The following is a 23,666-nucleotide window of genomic DNA, read 5'->3' as shown; positions in this document are numbered from 1 at the left end:
TCTGAAATAAATAAAATCTTTTAAAAAACCAACCAAGGGGCACCTGGGTGGCTCAGTCAGTTAAGGGTCTGCCTTCGGCTCAGGTCATGATCCCAGGGTCCTGGGATCGAGCCCTGTGTCGGGCTCCCCGCTGGGCAGGAAGCCTGCTTCTCCCTCTGCCACTCCTCCTGCTTGTGTTCCCTCTCTCACTGTGTCTCTCTGTCAAATAAATAAAATCTTTAAAAAAATAAAAAAATAAAAAACCAACCAAGCAAACAAACAAAAGCAACTTGAGGAGTCAATGGCACTGTTACTTAGCCTCAAACTCCTCTCTTATAGACGGCATTGTTGAAGTCCATGTAAAAGGGCTTTTTAAACAGCAATGCCCTATATAAGTGTAAGGTACTATTATTCAGAGAAAACTTGAAATTAGTTTTTCTAGTAAATAACCATGAATGCTGAAGATGACTATTTTACTGGTGACTTTGTCAGTTTGGTCTAGTTGCTTTCTTCTTTTCTATTCCAGAGGACATCATTAAAGATGTCTTTACTGACGAGGGGCCAAACTCATTACATTTTGCATTACCTTCCTTTTTTTTTTTTTTTTTTTTTTTTTTACAGATTTTATTTATTTATTTGACAGAGATCACAAGTAGGCAGAGAGGCAGGCAGAGTGAGAGGAGGAAGCAGGCCTCCCACTGAGCAGAGAGCCCAATGCGGGGCTCTATCCCAGGACCCTGGGATCATGACCTGAGCCAAAGGCAGAGGCTTTAACCCACTGAACCACCCAGGCGCCCCTACCTTCCCATTTTTTAAAACTAGGTTTGAGGACTAAGATTGAATTGATATATGGTCAAGATATTATGAATACAAATTCCCTCAACTTATAGTTCTGCGGGTTGAGTTGCCTACTTCCAAAATATTTGAAGCAGCTTTAACTAAGACACATGGATCTAGCTACAGTTGGGGTAATCAAGTCATTAAAATAAGGATAAAAGAGTAACTCATTTTCTGAAGTCATTGCAGTAATTATAATAACAGAAACCCAGAAGATATATTTAGCTCTTAGCTTCTTGGGAGTCAAGATAAGGCCTGAATATGATGAGTTAGCACTCAGAGCTGAGTGTATGCATTTGTCAGGAGAAACAATTTTTTTTCTAGCTTCAAACTCAAATAATAAAGCATGGATCTATTAAAAATATTCAATAATAGTAATTAAATGTTTTTTTTTTAAAAGATTTTATTAGAGAGTGAGCATAAGCACATGTGCATCAGCAGAGAAGGGCAGAGGGAGAGAAAGAAGCAGATTCCCTGCTGAGTGGGGAGCCCCATGTGGAATTTGATCCTAGGACCCTGGGATCATGACCTGAGCTGAAAGCAGACGCTTAACCTACTGAGCCACCCAGGCACCCAATAATTAAAGTTTTATAAAATGTGCAGGAAAAATGTAGATGGTTGTTTGTTGGATAAAAATCTTAATTTATGCTAAGGACCTGAGTATATTATGCTTCTGTGAAGGTATTTCTGCATGGAGCTGAAGTGATGAAACTGCATTTGATAACTTTGATTCAGGATAGAACCAAAAGAATCTACATAATGGTGAGTCTATCATTTTGCACTGTTGTCTCAGCCTGAGTTTCAGTAGGTGCTGTATAACCCATTTCAAAATGAAGGATTTTGTGGAGTGAATGAGGTCAGGTTGCAAAATGGGGCTCCTCAGTGGGCCTGGAGACTGCTTACAATTCTCTCTTCTTCTCCCCTGCCCCCCCTCTCTAAAAAAAGCACAACTTTTCCAAAGACTTGGGGGTGTGCGGACAAAACACACACACAAAAACAACCCTGAGGACAGCTTCCCTTATTGCTATTTCATACTTACACTATTATGAGTTATCACCTGGGTTACCGCTATATGGATATTATATATGACAGAGCAGGAAGTCCCCCTAACTGTGCCAGTAGCAAAAAGTGCCTTAAAAAAGACAAGTTTATTTAGAAAAAAAACTTAAAAAGTAGAAAAGACAACTCTATTTAGAACAGGAATCCTGCTTCTGTCTGCAGCTGCTTTTCTTCATTGGATCTGGAATCTTCCCCGTTCTGGCTCCAAAGCGGGCTGAGGAACCTCCTCTCTTCCTAATGACCTCCCAGCCCGCACCGATGGCCTGATCAATGTGCACCAGTGAGTGGTGCTGGTAATGGCGGGGATCGTGGCCCTCAGCTAAAGTCGCCAGTGAACAGAGCCTCTGCATCAGGGCGGCCGCAGATGCCAAGTGGGGCGGAAAGCTTGGCGCTGAGGCCCGCCCCCGCCCCCGCCCCGCCTTCCAGCCTCAGTCGTTACACCCCTCCTCCGCCCCGCCCCAGGCCCCGGCGCCCTCCGCCCCGCTCCGCCCAACTTCCAACCCCTTCCGCTGCGTCCCAACCCCTACCTCCGCTCCGCCCTAACCCGCCCCGCGGCTCCCGCCCCACTCCAACCTCCTCCACCGCGCCCCGCCCCCCTACAGTTCCCTCCGCCCCTTCTCCACTTCCCTCCGCTCCTCCTCCCACTCCCTCCGAGGCTCTGCGCTCCGCTCCGCCCCGCCGGTTCCAGCTCTCCACACCCGGCCTCCAGCCTCCTTTGCCTTGCTCCCTTCGCCCCGCCTCCAGCCCCCTCGGCAGCGCTCCGCCCCTCCCACTCCAGGCCCCTCCGCCGCGCTCCGCCCCGCCTCCAACCCCCTCTGCCCCGCCCCAACCCCCTCTGCGGCGCTGCGCTCCGCCCCGCCCGCTCCAGCCTCCTCTGCCCCGCCTCCAAAATCCTCCGCCTTGTCCCGCCTCCTCCGCCTTGTCCCGCCTCCTCCGCCTTGTCCCGCCTCCTCCGCCTTGTCCCGCCGCCTCCGCGTCTCCTCCAGCCCCTCGGTCGCTCCCTGCTCGCACCCCCGCGCCGCGCTCAGCTCTGTCAGCGCCCGGCGCACCTTGCGTCCCTGTTAGGCCTCCCGGCCGGCTTCCGCGGTCGCCATGACGGCGGCCGTGTTCTTTGGCTGCGCCTTCATTGCCTTCGGGCCTGCGCTAGCCCTCTACATCTTCACCATCGCCACCGAGCCGTTGCGCGTCATCTTCCTCATCATCGGGTGAGGCGGTTGCTCCGGGAAACCCGGACTTGGGGCTCTCCTCCCCTGCCGGAGGTAGCGGCGACCCCCGGCGTCCCCGCCAAGGGGCTCGACCTTGTTGGGCTTTGGAGGGGAGAAGGGTTGGGACGGGGAGAGCCGAGATCCCGCTCCTCTGGTACTCTTCGTCCTCCGAGGGTCGGCGGGAAAAGAAAAAGAGCCCCAGGACCCCACAGGCCGGGCTTTGGGGAAGGAGCTCAGAAAACCCTGATGTATGGCTCCTGAGTTTTTGCCGAGTGTCTGTGGGTGGGTTCTGTTGAGTTGTGCAGCCATTAAAATTGTATGAAAAAATTGTGGGTAAGTTCAAATTTTTCATCTTTTATTTTACTGGAGGGGGTCCCTAGTTGCCCTCAAATTCTCACAGACATCTGTAATCAATCCCAAATGGGTTAAGAGCACATTAACCCCCGGAGCTTAGGTGCTTTAAAGCATACCCGTGCCCGACCCCTACCCCAGATCAGCCAAATCGTGATGTCTAGGGGGTGGGATTCGGGCTACGGATTTTTTTTTTTTTAAGCTCCCCAGGTGATTCAGGTGTAGAGCCAAAGGGTGGCAACCCGTGGAAACCCGTGAAAACACCGAAGCACCTGTCAGTGCATCCCTTTGCAGGAGCTTAGTAAATACTGAACTCTTGCGGCGAATGTGGTCATAATCCCAGTTTTCACCTGTCTGGTAGCTCTTCCGGGGGCCCCGCACCTCCCCCTCCACCTTTGAGATTCACTTAGTACCTGGAGAAACAGCTATGGTAGGCCAGTGATAACCACCTTTTCTGAGCTGCTTCACCTCTCACAACTGTATTGAAAGTGCCGCATCAGATGGGTCATTTTAAAAACAATGGAGATTTGAGCAAAAGATTTGTAAAGCTTGTTATAATCATTAAAATCCTCTGATGTGTTGTTGAAGCTAAGCCTGGAAAGCTGACTTAGATTTCAACAGGTTTTCAACCTCTGAATTTTATACCAATCACTCCGTTAATAGAGATGTAGACTTTTGGGGGGGCGGGGTGGTGGGGGAGAGAAAGATACATATTTGCATATGAGTGGGCAAAGCACTAATTAGGAAGAGTAGCAAATAACCAGGTTTTTAGCTAGATAGTCCTTGACAGATAGTTTGCAGATGTACTTTAGAAGTGGCAGAGCCACTGGAAAAAAATGATTGCTAGGAAAAAATCTCACATTCCTCTTGGACTGCATGTTCATTTCACCAGGGAAAATGAACCATTGATTAAGAAGTGATCCAGGGGATGCCTGGGCGGCTCAGTGGGTTAAAGCCTCTGCCTTCAGCTCAGGTCATGGTCTCAGGGTCCTGGGATAGGGCCCCACATCTGGCTCTCTGCTCAGCAGGGAGCCTGCTTCCTCCTCTCTCTGCCTGCCTTTCTGCCTACTTGTGATGTGTCAAAAAAAAAAAAAACAAAAAAAAAAAAAAAATGTTTAAAAAAAAAAAAAAAGAACAAATGATCCAGGGCATCAAATTATGAAGACCTTTTTCCCCCTCTTATAAAAGAGTCAGGAAATCTGTTCCTTCTCAAGTAGGGTTTTCTCACTTTTAAATCATTATGAATCCTGTTCACTTACACCTTTCTCTATTTTTCAGAGCTTTTTTCTGGCTGGTGTCTCTGCTGTTTTCCTCCCTTTTTTGGTTCATGGCAAGAACCATCACTGACAACAAAGATGGACCAATACAGAAATATCTGCTGATCTTGGGAGTGTTGGTCTCAGTCCTTATCCAAGAAATGTTTCGGTTTGTGTATTATAAACTCTTAAAGTAAGTTAAATATTTGCTTTACTTTTTTTTCCATTTATATTTGAATTATGATTTAATAGTTTGAAACCTTAATATAGTGTGGTATTGAGGGTCTGTGCCTTTCTACAGAGTTGTAAGTCAAGGGGTTGTACATTTCCAGCCTGAAAATATTGAGTAGTTTTTTAAAGATTTATTTATTTTAGAGAGTGCATTTGCGTGGGGGAGAGGGAGAATCTCAAGCAGACTCCCAAGATGAGTAGAGCCCACTCATCTTGGGGCTTGATCCCACAACTGTGACTGGAGTTGAAATCAAGGGTTGGACGACCAACCGACTGAACCACCCAGGTGCCCTGCAAATATTGAGTATTTTAACCTGTGGACATTTCTTCCTTCACTCATTCGAAAAAATATTTCTTGAGAATTTACTCAGTGCCAGGCACTGTCCTAGGCACTGGGGATACAGGATGATTAAAAGACCATCTCTGTCTTCATGGAGGTTATGGTGGAAAGAGACAATACTGAATGAAAAGAAAATACACTGTATGCTAGAAGATAATAAGTGCCCTGCAGGAAAATAAGCTAGAGAAATAGTCAACTGAAATACTGTTCCAGCTTAGAATTAATATGTGCTTCTCTTTGCCACCACTGAAAATAAATAATTCTTATGGAGATTATGCCTACTATTATTTTGGCTGTATTAGGGGAAAACAGGGGTTTATTTTGTGATGTTTCATGTGATTTCATGTCTATAATAGAAAAATATATTTAAAAAACCAGGGTTATGAGTTCTTTTTTAAGGCCAGGAAGTAGGTCATCTGTAGGATCCATGAGGACCTCACATGAAACCACGGATTTGAAACACAGCTTGAACTTAGAACCATATTTTCTTTCAGGCAGTCATGAGGTTGGCTTTGATTACATAGTAAGCCTTAATAAAGTGATGAGTGTGCTCTTTTTATTTCTGCAAATGAGATAATTAAGGCATTCCACAAATTTCATGTATGCAATCAAGACAGAGTCTCAAAAACATCTCTTGTAATAGGCTTCTGATAATTTGTTCTTGCCAACATGCCAGGCCTTCTGTATTTTTTACTTGTTGCTTTGAAATATGTTATATATATATATATTTATTTAAAGTATGGGGGTGGGGAGGGGCAGAGGGAGAGAGAGAATCTTAAGCAGGCTCCATGCTCAATGTGGAGCTTCGTGTGGGGCTCCATCTCACAGCCCTGAGCTCATGACCTGAGCTGAAATCAACAGTCAGAGGCTTAAACGACTGAGCTACCAGCTGCCCCTACTTGTTGTCTTTTTCTTTTTTTAAAGATTCATTTCTTTATTTTAGAGAAGAGGGTGGTGGAGGGAGAGGGGGAATCTCAAAAGGAATCTATACTGAGCAGAGATCTCATGAGATTCGATCTCATGACCCTGAGATCATGACCTGCGCTAAAATCAAGAGTTGGATTCTCAACCAACTGACCCACTCAGGCACCCCCTTACTGGTTGCTTTTAGTAATAGTGAAATTTAATAATGAAGCACTTTTAATTACAAATAGCAAGCCAGGAAGCCATTGCTTAGAAGTAAAAATCTTAGAAAAGGTTTAAAAATGAAATTTCCATTAGTTTCTGAAACTATCAAAGAGCAACAACCAAGTAGGAGCAATTTAAGCTTCCACAAGAATATAATCCTTAATAGATGGAACATCTATTCAGCTGTGGTTGAATGTTTTGTGATATGTAGCAATTACTTTAATTCCAAAATTATTTTTAACTGTACAGTATATTCAGGTAATGAAAATCTCCCTCTTTCTGACCTCTGCCCCACATAGCCAAATGAAATCTCTGTTCCATGGTTGTCATCTTGTCTCTTTCAAGGCTACACATACCTCATTCCTTTACCTGGCCCTCAGAAGACATAGATATGGCTTCTAAACCTTTCCATCTCTTTTTTGTCAATGGACACCTGTTTTTGTTAGTGCCTGGAGTTTACCTGTGCTTAGGACCCAACACAGTACCCTTCTGTGGTTGAAGTCGTACAGAGAGCAGTGGTCTTTCCCACCCTTGCTTGGGCACCGTACTCTGAACTCAGTCTCAGGTTGCACTGTTTTTTTCCTGTCAGCAGTATCACTGGCTCATGCTGGTTTTGCATTTTCACATATGTTCATCCTACTTTTGGAGCAGACCTAATTTTGAATAGATTTTCACAGTTTAGGGACATGGGTTTAACAACCCCCTAGGTTTTAGGTTCTAAAATCCGACTTACCTGGAATGACTAAATCTGCTGGTCTTTACCACCTTGTTTCTTCATGGATTATACCTGGCATGCAACCTTTTATTGCCACTGTCCTATGGTTCTAAAGGACTACAAGCTGAACATAGCTTGCTATTTTTAATGAGGACAGTGAGGGAGTGGGGACATACTGGAAAGGAATTATAGGTCCTTCAAGGCTCCCATGCCACCAAGTTCAGAGAAGCCTCTTTGGCCTTCTTTGGAAACCATGATTATTCCTCTGAAAGGGCCTTTGGAAATTAACAAACAGAAAATAGGACAAACCTGTACTAATAGGTGACTTGACTTCCCATTGCAAAATGCATCTTCACCAGGCCTTTGCATTATTGTACAATATTTTTCTAGCAAATTTTAGAAATGGTGACTGTCATGTAGTTATATGTTAAAACAAGTTTGAGAATTATTATGATACTTTATTCATGACTAACATATAAATATGTTTAACTTGCTCTTGTGCTGTACTAGATTCAAACATAGGAACTTTGGTTTAATTAATATATTAGCTATCTCCACTTCCGAAGTAGGTTTTCAACTTTAAAGTACTGCTCCAAGACAAACCATAAGAGACTCTTAATGTCACAAAACAAACTGAGGGGGGTGGAGGGGTGAGGAGGGAGAGGGTGGTGGGGTTATGGACATTGGGGAGGGTATGTGCTATGGTGAGTGCTGTGAAGTGTGTAAACCTGGCGATTCACAGACCTGTACCCCTGGGGCTAATAATACATTATATGTTTATTAAAAAAAAAAAAGTACTGCTCCAATCACAGTTTTGCTATCTGAATTTGGTGCCAAGATTATAATATGAAAGTTTTTTATATATATGAACTTGAATTAAAATATTTATCACTGCAGTCTCATATAGATTTATTTCATGGGTCAGGCCTTGGGAACAAGTACTTCATCTTGAGGAATGAATAAATAAATTGTAACTTTCAGCATAGCTAAGAGTGGTACTGTGAGAAACTGGCATGTGGCCACACGTGATAGTCCTTCCTATAGTAGTTTCTTTCAAAAATCCAAATTATGGTTGCATATTTTGCCTAAAACATACATTAAACATTTTTTGACTTGAAGCTTTTGTAATTTAATCCAGTTTTGTCTTATAATGCTGATACCATAAATATTTCCTAATTTTAGAACATCTTCCATTTATAGAAAAAATGTTATGATAATCATTACTACAATTTCTTTTTTTTTTTTTAAGATTTTATTTACTTATTAGAGCATGAGTCAGAAGTAGAGAAGAGCCAAGGAGGAGGGAGAAGCAGAAGCAGACTCCCTGCTGAGCAGGGAGCCTAGGGTGGGGCTCTATCCCAGGACCCTGAAAGCACAACCTAAGCAAAGGCAGACGGTTAACCAACCGAACCACCCAGGTGCCCCCACGAAGTTTATATTTCAAAAATTGAACTTTGTCTTTTTTGTTCTTGGAAATAGTAATAAATGTAAACAGAATTTTCCACTTCAGTAAAATGGTCAAATTAAAAACACTGTCCCAATAGCCCAACTATGGAAAGAGCGTAGATGTCCATCAACAGATGAATGAATAAAGAAGATGTGGTGTATATATATATAATGGAATATTATGCAGCCATCAAAAAAATAAATCTTGCCAGTTGCAATCACATGGATGGAACTAGAGGGTATTATGCTAAGTGAAATAAGTCAATCCGAGAAAGGCAATTATCATATGATCTCACTGATATGAGGAATTTGAGAAACAAGACAGAGGATCATCGGGGAAGGGAGGGAAAAATCAAGACAAAACCAGAAAGGGAGACAAATCTTAAGAGACTCTTTTTTTTTTAAAGACTTTTATTTATTTGTTTGAAAGACAGAGATCACAAGTAGGCAGAGAGGCAGGCAGAGGGAGAGAAGCAGGCTCCCTGCTGAGCGGAGAGCCTGATGTGGGGCTCGATCCCAGGACCCAGGATCATGACCTGGGCGGAGGCTTTAACCCACTGAGCCACCCAGACACCCCTTAAGAGACTCAATCTCAGGAAACAAACAGTTGCTGGAGTGGAGGTGGGTGGGAGGGATGAGGTGGCTGGGTGATGGACACTGGGAGGGTATGTGCTGTGGTGAATGCAGTGAATTGAGTAAGACTGATGAGTCACAGACCTGCACCCCTGAAACAGATAATACACTATATGGTTTTTTTTTTTAAATAAGAAGAAAAACACTGTCCCTTACATCATGTGTTCTATCCATCAGGACCATGGAAACTAATGGTGTTTTCTACTTTTCCATTTCCTAATGTTAGCGTTGAGAACTGTTTCCATAGACCTTTCCTCTCATAAACTTGCAACATAGAATGAGGAAATTTATTAGACTTTTGAATTTATATATTTAATATGTTTGTGATGGCTTGCTATACCAGATAGCAAAAATGTTTTATTTATTATTGAGCAATTTATATAAAACAAATCCTCTAAAATTTGATTCTGTTGTGCCATTCTGTCTACTTGTTGATAGAGACTACTATCATATATGTCTCTCAGCTTTAGCCTTTTTTTTTTTTTTAAGATTTTATTTATTTATTTGTCAGAGATCACAAGTAGGCAGAGAGGCAGGCAGAGAGAGGAAGGGAAGCAGGCTGCCCGCTGAGCAGAGAGCCCAATGCGATGCAGGGCTGGATTCCAGGACCCTGGGATCACAGACCTGAGCCGAAGGCAGAGGCTTTAACCCACTGAGCCACCCAGGTGCCCTTTAATTAGCCTTTAACAACATTCTTGTGACAGGTTATTTTATTTAGGAAAATTGAACATTTTGGTTGGTTACTGCTCCAGAGAAAGATGGTACAGCCACTTAAGTTTTGATTAATGTCCTTGCTACCAAATAATGCTTCTAAATGGAGAGCCCTGAAATGGCAAATTTTTTTTTTAAAGATTTTATTTATTTGACAGAGATCACAAGTGGGCAGAGAGGCAGGCAGAGAGAGAGAGAGAGAGGAGGAAGCAGGCTCCCTGCAGAGCAGAGAGCCCGATGTGGGACTCGATCCCAGGACCCTGAGATCATGACCTGAGCTGAAGGCAGAGGCTTAAGCACTGAGCCACCCAGGTGCCCCAAATTGTTTCTTTTGAGTCTAGAAAAGAAAAAGGTCCTTTTCATTATTCTTATTACTACTATGGTTGAATTCTACATTGCCTTAATTTAAAGTAACCAATGGTATTTATATTTATGTAATGAATAGGCCTGCTATATTGAATACGAATACCTTGAAATTTAAATTAACACAATGCCCAGAGTATACTTATCTTCTGGTTAATTAAATTTTCTACTCTTAGAGTTAACCTAACTCATTTTGTTTCAGCCCTTGGTGAAAAATCAATCTAAAATGTTTGGTTTCTTTATTGCTTTAACAAATATACCGTCTTGTAAATACAATGTAAATATCCTTTGAGTCAGGATCATTTTTGCACAGTTTCTAGCCAACAAATGTTAGTAATCGTGACAGTAATAGAACTGACAGCTACACCTTGCATTCCTACCTAATACATCTGCATGGGAGTAGGGACTCAAGGTAAGTTTGAGAATTGTTCCCAACAGAAGCACAGAAATCACTGTGAAGATTATTTCCTAGTGACCAGTATTCTAATGTTTCATTTAGGTATTCATTTATTGTCTTTCTAGCATCTTCTCTGATTAATTCCCCCCTGAAGCCTGATTGGGATATGAAACAAATATGTAGAATATTTTATCATCCGAAGATCATATGATTAAGTAACCCTATGAGAGCTCAGATCATGCACATTCTAGGATTGAAGAGTAAGGAGAGATTAGTGATTATCAGTCACTGGTAGAGATGACTTCTTTGAGAAACTGCTTACTAAAAGAGACTTTGGAAGATGAGTATAATTTAGGTTCTACGAAATGGAAGGTAAAAGGGAGGGTAGCAAAATAGTTATAACCCTGGTGGAATCGAAGGTCTAAGTACTTCGTAAGAGGGGAAAAATTCAGAGTGATAGATAGGACGTTGAATTAAATATTTACTGAGCTCAGAAAATAGAACCATTGCTTTTTTTTTTCTTACTAGTTCAATCCCTGATGGTTTGTTTACTTATATTTTTCTTCTTTTTTTCCCTTCTTTGTGAAAAGTCAGATAAGAGGCAAATTGGTTGGAAATTTTGGTTGATATTAATTGAAAATTTGCTGGGTTTAGTTTAAATGGATTTTGTTTTATTTTGTTTACTATTTTTAGGTTTTACTTTTATTCCAGTTACTGTAAAGGGTAATATTAGTTTCATTTCTACAACGCAGTGATTCAACACTTCATACATCACCAGTTCTCATCACGACAAGTGCACTCCTTAATCCCCATCACCTATTTAGCCTGTCCCCCAGCCACTTCCCCTGGGGTAACTATCTGTTCTCTATAGTTAAGACTCTTTAAATGAATTTTAGATTTAAGGTATAACCTGAGCAGGAGCCTCAATAAGTAGATTTTGAAATACCTTGTGTATTTTCCTGATATACTGCTTTTCCTTTTAAAAAATTTTGCGGTTTTATTTTAGAAAAGCCAACGAGGGTTTGAAGACTATAAACCCAGATGAGACAGCACCTTCTATGCGATTGCTGGCCTATGGTAAGTTGGAACTGCATGGTGTCATTAAGAGAAAAAGCCAGATTTGACATAAAAGCCATTTTTATTTTTTATATCTTTGTAGTTATGTGTTTTGGGGGGTTTTTTTGGTTTGTTTGTTTTTTTAGGAGAAAGATTTACCCATTTGAGAGACAGAGTGCTTGCACAAGGGCAGACATGGGAGAGTAGCAGAGGGAGAGGAAGAGGGAGAGAGAAAATCTCCAGCAGACTCCCCACTGAGCATGGAGCGCAATGTGGGGCTTGATCCAATCCCATGACCCTGAGATCATGACCTGAGCCAAAATCAAGAGTCGGAGACTTAACAGACTGAGCCCCTTAGGCACACCATCTTTGTAGATTTTAAATAGTATTTTATTATTGCCTTGACCTTTTGGTGTACATTGTTTATTTTTCTAGCTTTCCAGAACCGTTATGTAAAGGGAAGTAATTATAGGTGACCTGTATGTTCATTAAATAGTTGACCAGGTTTGAAAGTTGGGCTTTTAATACCCATATACTCTAGTTAAGTTTTTAATATGCTTTTAATATGCATATACTCTAGTTAAGTTTTTAAGTAATGTTACTTATCTCTGTTGGGTTGTTACCCTAACTTTGGCTCTGATAGGAGGACTTTCCATGTTAATATAGTTAATACCTCTGCAGGATTTTCTTTTAGAATTATGTTTTAAAGATTGGTTCTAGATCCCTAAGTTGAATCAACCTAGTTTGACCCAGAAATTACTTTCTACTATAGGCAGTCATCCCTCAAGCTTGGTTCCAGTTTCAAGCCCTCATACTTAATTCTACAGACTGTTATCATAAACCAAAGCCAGAACTGCAGCATTGTGTCCTCTCTCACCTATTGTTTCTGTGCCTTTTTAGATCTTTTTCTTTTTTCATTTCTCTGCTATATTCCACTGTTCATTTCCCTTCACTTCCCTATTTACACCCTTTTCTGTTTATCATTTAGCCAAGCACAGTCTTTCCTGAGCCAGCCTTCCACTGTTTCTCCAGCAGCATATATACCGTTTGCCTGTCAAAATAGGGTTCTCTAGTCCTTGGAAACTTGATTTGAAGAGAAATCTTGGCATGAAAAGGGTCTAACGTGTTTCTTCCTCTTTAGTTTCTGGCTTAGGCTTTGGAATCATGAGTGGAGTATTTGCCTTTGTAAATACCCTTTCTGACTCCTTGGGACCAGGCACAGTGGGCATTCATGGAGACTCTCCCCAGTTCTTCCTAAATTCAGGTATGTGCCAATTAGATGTGAATATTCAATCTTCTGGTCTAAATAATCATCCTTATTTGAGTTCTCTGCCTTAGGAATTCACAATTAAAATTTATATGATAACTTGTAAAGGGAAAATACTGTTAGATAGCATAAGTAAAGGATGTAGGAAAATAAAAATTTTGGTTGGAGTATTTTAGAATTTTAGGGTGGAATTTAGCATATATAAAATTTATTTTTATTTTGCTATACTAATAATGTTGGATGTATAGTTGATGTATTATAAGTGAATTTTTATAGGTTATATGCCTTTTTGTTTTTTTGTTTTTTAATTTAATTTAATTTTATTTTATTTTATTTTTTATAAACATATAATACATTTTTATCCCCAGGGGTACAGGTGTGTGAATCGCCAGGTTTACACACTTCACAGCACTCACCTTAGCACATACCCTCCCCAATGTCCATAACCCCACCCCCCCCAACCCCCCTCCCCCCATCAACCCTCAGTTTGTTTTGTGAGATGAAGTCACTTATGGTTTGTCTCCCTGCCAATCCCATCTTGTTTCATTTACTCTTCTCCTACCCCCTTAACCCCCCATGTTGCATCTCCTCTCCCTCATATCAGGGAGATCATATGATAGTTGTCTTTCTCCAATTGACTTATTTCGCTAAGCATGATACCCTCTAGTTCCATCCATGTTGTCGCAAATGGCAAGATTTCATTTCTTTTGATGGCTGCATAGTATTCCATTGTATATATATACCACATCTTCTTTATCCATTCCTCTGTTGATGGACATCTAGGTTCTTTCCATAGTTTGGCTATTGTAGACATTGCTGCTATAAACATTCGGGTGCACGTGCCCCTTCGGATCTCCACGTTTGTATCTTTAGGGTAAATACCCAGTAGTGCAATTGCTGGGTCATAGGGTAGTTCTATTTTCAACATTTTGAAGAACCTCCATGATGTTTTCCAGAGTGGTTGCACCAGCTTGCATTCTCACCAACAGTGTAGGAGGGTTCCCCTTTCTCCGCATCCTTGCCAGCATATGTCATTTCCTGACTTGTTAATTTTAGCCATTCTGACTGGTGTGAGGTGATATCTCATTGTGGTTTTGATTTGTATTTCCCTGATGCCGAGTGATATGGAACACTTTTTTATGTGTCTGTTGGCCATCTGGATGTCTTATTTGCAGAAATGTCTGTTCATGTCTTCTGCCCATTTCTTGATTGGATTATTTGTTCTTTGGGTGTTGAGTTTGCTAAGTTCTTTATAGATTTTGGACACTAGCCCTTTATCTGATATGTCGTTTGCAAATATCTTCTCCCATTCTGTCAGTTGTCTTTTGGTTTTGTTAACTGTTTCCTTTGCTGTGCAAAAGCTTTTGACCTTGATAAAATCCCAGTAGTTCATTTTTGCCCTTGCTTCCCTTGCCTTTGGCGATGTTCCTAGGAGGATATTGCTGTGGCTGAGGTCAGAGAGGTTGCTGCCTCTGTTCTCCTCAAGGATTTGGATGGATTCCTTTCTCACATTGAGGTCCTGCATACATTTTGAGTCGATTTTCGTGTGTGGTGTAAGGAAATGATCCAGTTTCATTTTTCTGCATGTGACTGTCCAATTTTCCCAACACCATTTATTGAAGAGGCTGTCTTTTTTCCATTGGACATTCTTTCCTGCTTTGTCGAAGATTAGTTGACCATAGAGTTGAGGGTCTATTTCTGGGCTCTCTATTCTGTTCCATTGATCTATGTGTCTGTTTTTGTGCCAGTACCATGCTGTCTTGATGATGACAGCTTTGTAATAGAGCTTGAAGTCCGGAATTGTGATGCCACCAACTTTGGCTTTCTTTTTCAATATTCCTTTGGCTATTCGCGGTCTTTTCTGGTTCCATATAAATTTTAGGATGATTTGTTCCATTTCTTTGAAAAAAATGGATGGTACTTTGATAGGAATTGCATTAAATGTGTAGATTGCTTTAGGTAGCATAGACATTTTCACAATATTCATTCTTCCAATCCAGGAGCATGGAACATTTTTCCATTTCTTTGTGTCTTCCTCAATTTCTTTCATGAGTACTTTATAGTTTTCTGTGTATAGATTCTTAGCCTCTTTGGTTAGGTTTACTCCTAGGTATCTTATAGTTTTGGGTGCAATTGTAAATGGGATTGACTCCTTAATTTCTCTTTCTTCTGTCTTGTTGTTAGTGTAGAGAAATGCAACTGATTTCTGTGCATTGATTTTATATCCTGACACTTTACTGAATTCCTGTACAAGTTCTAGCAGTTTTGGAGTGGAGTCTTTTGGGTTTTCCACAGAGTATCATATCATCTGCGAAGAGTGATAGTTTGACTTCTTCTTTGCCAATTTGGATGCCTTTAATTTCCTTTTGTTGTCTGATGGCTGAGGCTAGGACTTCTAGTACTATGTTGAATAGCAGTGGTGATAATGGACATCCCTGTCGTGTTCCTGACCTTAGAGGAAAAGCTTTCAGTTTTTCTCCATTGAGAATGATATTTGCGGTGGGTTTTTCATAGATGGCTTTGATAATATTGACGTATGTGCCCTCTATCCCTACACTTTGAAGAGTTTTGATCAGGAAGGAATGCTGTACTTTGTCAAATGCTCTTTCAGCATCTATTGAGAGTATCATATGGTTCTTGTTCTTTCTTTTATTAATGTGTTGTATCACATTGATTGATTTGCGGATGTTGAACCAACCTTGCAGCCCTGGAATAAATCCCACTTGGTCGTGGTGAATAATCCTTTTAATGTACTGTTGAATCCTATTGGCTAGTATTTTGGTGAGAATTTTTGCATCTGTGTTCATCCAGGATATTGGTCTGTAGTTCTCTTTTTTGATGGGATCCTTGTCTGGTTTGGGGATCAAGGTGATGCTGGCCTCATAAAATGAGTTTGGAAGTTTTCCTTCCATTTCTATTTTTGGAACAGTTTCAGGAGAATAGGAATTAGTTCTTCTTTAAATGTTTGGTAGAATTCCCCTGGGAAGCCATCTGGACCTGGGCTTTTGTTTGTTTGGAGATTTTTGATGACTGTTTCGATCTCCTTACTGGTTATGGGTCTGTTCAGGCTTTCTATTTCTTCCTGGTTCAGTTGTGGTAGTTTATATGTCTCTAGGAATGCATCCATTTCTTCCAGATTGTCAAATTTGTTGGCATAGAGTTGCTCATAGTATGTTCTTATAATTGTTTGTATTTCTTTGGCGTTAGTTGTGATCTCTCCTCTTTCATTCATGATTTTATTTATTTGGGTCCTTTCTCTTTTCTTTTTGATAAGTCTGGCCAGGGGTTTATCAGTCTTATTAATTCTTTCAAAGAACCAGCTCCTAGTTTTGTTGATTTGTTCTATTGTTTTTTTGGTTTCTACTTCATTGATTTCTGCTCTGATCTTTATGATTTCTCTTCTCCTGCTGGGTTGAGGGTTTCTTTCTTGTTCTTTCTCCAGCTCCTTTAGGTGTAGGGTTAGGTTGTGTACCTGAGACCTTTCTTGTTTCTTGAGAAAGGCTTGTACCGCTATATATTTTCCTCTCAGGACTGCCTTTGTTGTGTCCCACAGATTCTGAACCGTTGTGTTTTCATTATCATTTGTTTCCATGAATTTTTTCAATTCTTCTTTAATTTCCTGGTTGACCCATTCATTCTTTAGAAGGATGCCGTTTAGTCTCCATGTATTTGGGTTCTTTCCAAATTTCCTCTTGTGATTGAGTTCTAGCTTTAGAGCACTGTGGTCTGAAAATATGCAGGGAATGATCCCAATCTTTTGATACCGGTTGAAACCTGATTTAGGACCGAGGATGTGATCTATTCTGGAGAATGTTCCATGTGCACTAGAGAAGAATGTGTATTCTCTTGCTTTGGGATGAAATGTTCTGAATATATCTGTGATATCCATCTGGTCGAGTATGTCATTTAAGGCCTTTATTTCCTTGTTGATCTTTTGCTTGGATGATCTGTCCATTTAAGTGAGGGGAGTGTTTAAGTCCCCTCTTATTATTGTATTATCGTCGATGTGTTTCTTTGATTTTGTTATTAATTGGTTTATATAGTTGGCTGCTCCCACGTTAGGGGCATAGATATTTAAAATTGTTAGATCTTCTTGTTGGACAGACACTTTGAGTATGATATAGTGTCCTTCCTCATCTCTTATTATAGTCTTTGGCTTAAAATCTAATTGATCTGATATAAGGATTGCCACTCCTGCTTTCTTCTGATGTCCATTAGCATAGTATATTCTTTTCCACCCCCTCACTTTAAATCTGGAGGTGTCTTCGGGTTTAAAATGAGTTTCTTGTAGGCAACATATAGATGGGTTTTGTTTTTTTATCCATTCTGATACCCTGTGTCTTTTGATTGGGGGCATTTAGCCCATTAACATTCAGGGTAACTATTGAGAGATATGAATTTAGTGCCATTGTATTGCCTGTAAGGTGACTTATTGTATATTATCTCTGTTCCTTTCTGATCTACTACTTTTAGGGTCTCTCTTTGCTTAGAGGACCCCTTTCAATATTTCCTGTAGAGCCGGTTTGGTGTTTGCAAATTCTTTCAGTTTTTGTTTGTCCTGGAAGCTTTTAATCTCTCCTTCTATTTTCAATGATAGCCTAGCTGGATATAGTATTCTTGGCTGCATGTGTTTCTCGTTTAGTGCTCTGAATATATCATGCTAGCTCTTTCTGGCCTGCCAGGTCTTTGTGGATAAGTCTGCTGCCAATCTAATATTTTTACCATTGTATGTGACAGACTTCTTTTCCCGGGCTGCTTTCAGGATTTTCTTTTTGTCACTAAGACTTGTAAATTTGACTATTAGGTGATGGGGTGTGGACCTATTCTTATTGATTTTGAGGGGGTTTCTCTGAACCTCCTGGATTTTGATGCTTGTTCCCTTTGCCATATTGGGGAAATTCTCTCCGATAATTCTCTCCAATATACCTTCTGTTCCCCTCTCTCTTTCTTTTTTTGGAATCCCAATTATTCTAATGTTGTTTCGTCTTATGGTGTCACTTATCTCTCGAATTCTGCCCTCGTGGTCCAGTAGCTGTTTGTCCCTCTTTTGCTCAGCTTCTTTATTCTCTGTCATTTGGTCTTCTATATCGCTAATTCTTTCTTTTGACTCATTTATCCTAGCAGTGAGAGTCTCCATTTTTTATTACACCTCATTAATAGCTTTTTTGATTTCAACTTGGTTAGATTTTAGTTCTTTTATTTCTCCAGAAAGGGCTTTTATATCTCCCGAGAGGGTTTCTCTAATATCTTCAATGCCTTCTTCGAGCCCAGCTAGAACCTTGAGAATTGTCATTCTGAACTCTAGATCTGACATATTACCAATGTCTGTATTGATTAGGTCCCTAGCCTTCGGTACTGCCTCTTGTTCTTTTTTTTGTGGTGAATTTTTCCGCCTTGTCATTTTGTCCAGATAAGAGTATATGAAGGAGCAAGTAAAATAATAAAAGGGTGGCAACAACCCCAGGAAAATATGCTTTAACCAAATCAGAAGAGATCCCAAATCGTGAGGGGGGAGAAAGGGGATAAAAAGAGGTTCAGAAAGAAAAAAAAAAAAAAGAAGAAGAAGAAACAATTAAAAAAAAAGAAAACGAATAAAGAAAAAATATAAAAAAGAAAAATATATATATATTAGATAAACTAGTTAAAAATGTTAAAAAAGAAAAGGGTAAAAGTTAAAAAAAATTGGCAGAAGAAGAGAAAAAAAATCGAAAAAGAAAAAAAAATTAAATTAACTGCAAGGCTAAAGAATCATGGGGAAAAAGCCATGAGTTCCGTGCTTTGCTTTCTCCTCTGGAATTCCGCTGCTCTCCTTGGTATTGAAACTGCACTCCTTGATAGGTGAACTTGGTCCTGCCTGGATTTCTTGTTGATCTTCTGGGGAGGGGCCTGTTATAGTGATTCTCAAGTGTCTTTGCCCCCGACGGAATTGCACCGCCCTTACCAGGGGCCGGGCTGAGTAATCCGCTCGGGTTTGCTTTCGGGAGCTTTTGTTCCCTGAGCGCTGTCCGTAGAGTTCTGGAGGACGGGAATGAAGATGGCGGCCTCCCAGTCTCCGGCCCGGAAGAGCCGAGAGCCGGGGGCCCTACTCCTCAGTGTGCCCTCAGAGAACAGCGCCCAATTACTCCCGTCACCCTGGCCTCCGGCCACGCTCCGAGCTGACCGAGCCTGCGACCGGTTCAAGGTAACCCCGAGCTGAGAGTCACTCCTCGGCTCTGTCTCTATAGCCGGCTTCCCCGTTCTAATACCTGTAAGCTCTGCGACACTCAGACACCCCCGATCCTTCTGTGACCCTGCGGGACCTGAGGCCACGCTGACCCCTCCTGGGCTTCACCCTGGTTAAGCCTCTGGAGCGATGTCCCTCAGCGGAACAGACTTTTAAAAGTCCTGATTTTGTGCTCCGGTGCTCCTCCGCTTGCCGGGAGCCGGCCCCTCCCCCCACGGTCTATCTTCTCCTTGCTTTGGATTCACTTCTCCTCCAGTCCTAGCTTTCAGAAAGTGGTTGATTTTCTGTTTCTAGAATTGCTGTTCTTCTCTTCGATCTCCCGTTGGATTTGTAGGTGTTTGCAATCTTTAGATAAGCTATCTAGCTGATCTCCCGCTACCTGAAGTAGTCTCAGCCTGCTACTTCTCCGCCATCTTGACTCCTCCCCTGCCTTTTTGTTTTTATTCGTTTGCTTTTATCTTCAGTAAAAGCCTTAGTCTTTAATTAGTCATCTTGGCCCATTTTGGGGATAGGCAGTATAACTGAATTTTGAAATTGAGAAGGGGAAAAATGTTTCTTATTTAATGTAATGTTATGCATCTAAAATGTACATTTAAACATATCTGTGTCATGTAACAACTGATCTTCCCTTTTTCTTAAAAACTAGAACATTAAGAGAGAACTTGAGTCCCTTGTTTCTCATTGTTTTCCCCCCACAGGTAATGATTGCCCTGATTTTGTTAACCAGGTTTGAAAGCTAGGATTTTAACATATATACATGTTTTGTTTTGAAGGTATAACATGAAACTTTTACCTTCATGTATATATCTGAAAAAAATTAATAGTTTTCCTGCTTTTGAACACTTAAGAATAAATTATGCTGTATTCTTTGAAAAAATAAATTGAGAGGAAAAAATGATAATACATGAAATGACCTTTTATCCAAAAATGTAGGAAAGGACCAGCTTGTTTCAAACTGCTTTTCATCCACCAAGTAAAAATTATCATCATGAGGCAGTGATCATGCATTTGACAGTTGTAATGTACATAATTGACATAAAATTTTTCTTAAATTTCTGAGAGGATTCTTTTAAAAATAGTTTTAAGAAAATTCTACTGTGTTTTTTATCTCCACAATTTATATTATTAAATTAAGTGACCCCCCCATACACATATCCTATTAATTAAATATTATTTAACATCTATACTAAAGGAATTTCTGTCCTCAAGGAGCTTACCCTCTAACAGAGAAAATAAGACTAAACACAAGTGAGTAACTGTTTTAGTATAGTTTAAGATAATAATAGAATCAGGTAAAGAAATTGTGCCCAGATTTTAAAAACTGCTGCATTAGTTTACAGTCATCCTGCTGTTACGGTGACCCCTAACCCCCTTGGACTCATGTTCCTCATTTTAGTCTAGGCCTTGGTATCTCTTGTCTGCATTACTTCCGTCAACCCCCAGCCGGTTAGTCTTTCCTCAACATACTTTCATGTGACTCTGGCTTGTACACAGCCACCAAAATGATCTTCCTTGTACAAAAATGTATAATGACTTTCCAAGGACTATTCTTTGTAAGGACTGAGTCACAGCCCATTACATCTGGCTACAAGTTCATGGGTTGGACTTATTTAGTGGTGCCTCCAACAAAGCAAATTTTCTTCATTTTAAGCATTCCATAATTAGAACATTTCTGACAGTTTTTTGATGAATTATAATAATGAGTGTTAGGTTTTTAGAACAAATGTAATGTTAATAGCTAACATCTGTTAGAATCCAATATAAATAAATAGGACATAATCAGGAGGGGGTATTACTGCTACAGTTTTCTATAATTTCTGAAATTGGTCTCTTATACTGCTACATATACAATTTTCTTTTGGTTCAAGTAGCATTCTCCTAATGGAATTTATTTTTCTGCTAGCTTCTTTCACTAGATGGTGCTAATCCCCTTCATAAGACTAGCTTAAAGTGATTCTTTTGGAAGAAAGTAAAAGAAAGATGTGCTAGCAGTTTGGGGGTTGTATTTACAATTTCTATAAATTCAAGGGAAAATGCAATATTCAGAAGAAAATAAAATGTTTTAATGTCTTTAGCTGTTAGGATAGCTGATCATGCTATGAATATATGCTTATAGAGTGAAAGAACAATTGTTTTATTATATGCAAGAGTTTTTATAGCATTGTTCTTTGGAGCATGAACTTTGAATTATACATTTAAGAAGTTACTTTTCATTGCATTTTAAAATAATAATGCCAAATTTGTATATATTTGTGTTTATTATATATATTATAGCTAATGTTGTTACAACTTATTTAGGCATGACCTCATTTGTAACTTGTCAGTTAAATCTGCAAGTTTATATGTTTATCATATTCATTACAAATGCCTAACTAGTTATCAGAATAAATAAGGTCTATGGGGTTACTTATAGTATATTTATGTTAGTATCAGAGAGATACTGTATGATACTTGTGTGTACATAGATTTTCATGTTACAGGTAGGCATAGTTTATCAATAATATGTATAAGTTAATTATTTTTTATTTGTAGTTGTGTAGCTGGGTAATACTAACTTTTCTTAGAATCATTACCATTTCTTAGTAATGCTATTTAAAGGCAAATTATGGAAATTGGAGTCCTAAGTTCAAATCTTATTCTGGTTCATTAATTTAGTATTTTGGTCAAGTTCACTTGGTCGTTTAATCACTCATTCCACACATTAATATTAAGTATTTGTGTTAAACAGAAGTTATACCAAGCTATGACAATACAGTTTAGTTAATGCCTGTACTTTCCACTCATAGTGGGGAATAAAGTGTGGGTTAAAGACAAACAGCTAATTACAATTAAGTGTGCTAAATGCTGTGAGGTGGAAGAGCCGTGAGCACACAGAAGTCAAACTCTAACTCACACTCAGATGATAATGTGCTTCTGTTCTGTAGTGCTTCCTGCACTTGTAATTAATTGGTCAACTGTGTAGCTATTTAAGTTTTTCCAGCCAGATGCTAAGCCTTTTAAGTGCAAGGACTCTGTGTGTTTTGTTCACCCCAGCACCTTGTAGAGTCCTTTACTGCTAGATGGACTCAAATATTGATTGAAAAAATGAAAGCTAGGCACAGCTTACAGAGGAAGTGCTATTTGACTAGAAACTGAAAGGATGAATAATAGCTAGGCCAGCAAAAGAAGGAGGTTGTCAGGGAGAAATGTTCCTGGTGGAGGGAAGAGGTGTCTTTCCTACTGGCCTAGAGTTAAGAAAGACATTGTTCACTGGACTTCTGTCTAACCCTCAATTTCCTCATCTTTCAGGAAGAACAAAAATAATACCTAGCTCAGAATTGTAATGAATTAACTGAAATTAATTTAGAGAGTATATATTTAGGTGATTTAATAAACTTTAAAATGGCGTAAAGATAGAGAATGTGGTTCTTATCAGGGTAGAGAATTTGGTTCTTGAAATTAAAAAACATTTAGAATTTAGAGGATAATTTCTTTATGTGGAATCTGGGTTTATCACTCTGAATTGTCTCTCTTATGCTTTTTTTTTTTTTAAGATTTTTTTATTTATTTATCAGAGAGAGAGAGAGAGCACAAGTAGGGGGAACAGCAGAGGCAGAGGGAGATACAGGCTCCTCACTGAGTAAGGAGCCCGATGTGATACTCAATCCCAGGCCACTGGGATCATGACCTGAGCCGAAGGCAAATACCTTACCAACTAAGCCACCCAGGCATCCCCTCTCTCTCTTATGCTTTAGAAGAAAAATGTCTTTAACTACTACTCAGTAGGGAAGGGAAGCTAGTATTTTATTTTTAAAACTTTCCCAAATCAGGGCACTGGGATGGCTCAGTCAGTTGACTGTCTGACTCTTGATTTCAGCGCAGGTCATGATCTCAGGGTCAGGAGATCAAGCCCCATGTTGTTGGGCTTCGTGCTCAGCAGGGAATCTGCTTGAGATTCTCTCCCGCTCCTTCTGCCCCTCACCCTGCTCATGTCTGTGATGTGCTTGAACACGGGTGCACATCTCTTTCTCTCAAACAAATCTTTAAGAAAAACCAAAACTTTCCCAAATCATTTCATTTATATTTTCTTGGCAGTGCTCCTGTCTAGGTAAGGTTTTAAATTCTTTAGCCATTCACTAGGAGAAATCAATACAGGTCAGACCCCATGTGGAGTATCATATTCAGTTCTGAGCATTGTGATTTAACAGGAGTACTGAAGGACTAAAATTGGTACAGAAGAGCAGTGTGAGTATGGTGAAACACCTAGAAGTGGTATCTTTTGATGACTGATCGAAGTAAGAGGAATGTTGAACTTGAGGGAAAATAAAAGTAAGAGGAATATAGGAGATTCCATTTTTGTCCCAATTTGTCATTCCCTTTTATAGAATTATACATCCACACCCTTGTATGGCCTCATGGTGGCCAGGATGTACTTCCCTGCCCCTGAGGTTGAACTCAGTTATGTGGCTTGAACTCAATTAGTTAGGGAA

General features: G+C 40.2%; 1 protein-coding gene across 3 annotated transcripts in view; it reads left to right on the top strand.

Moving 5' to 3' along the window:
* Positions 1–2,842: 2,842 nt before the first annotated feature.
* Positions 2,843–23,666, top strand: part of APH1B (aph-1 homolog B, gamma-secretase subunit) — a 39,241-nt gene continuing 18,417 nt past the window's right edge. For 2 of the 3 annotated variants that reach the window (XM_032864772.1, XM_032864771.1), the window contains exons 1-4: positions 2,843–3,080; positions 4,710–4,880; positions 11,658–11,728; positions 12,849–12,971. In XM_032864772.1, coding sequence (XP_032720663.1) covers positions 2,968–3,080; positions 4,710–4,880; positions 11,658–11,728; positions 12,849–12,971 — 478 coding nt within the window. In that variant the 5' untranslated portion in view covers positions 2,843–2,967. The remainder of the gene's footprint in view (positions 3,081–4,709; positions 4,881–11,657; positions 11,729–12,848; positions 12,972–23,666) is intronic. The other variant, XM_032864773.1, reaches the window with a different exon arrangement.

Source organism: Lontra canadensis, unplaced genomic scaffold, assembly GCF_010015895.1.
Source record: "Lontra canadensis isolate GAN:19392208 unplaced genomic scaffold, GSC_riverotter_1.0 scaffold28, whole genome shotgun sequence".
Lineage (NCBI taxonomy): Eukaryota > Metazoa > Chordata > Mammalia > Carnivora > Mustelidae > Lontra > Lontra canadensis.
The sequence above is the reverse complement of the archived record's forward strand: the minus strand, read 5'-3'. Positions and strand labels throughout refer to the sequence as shown.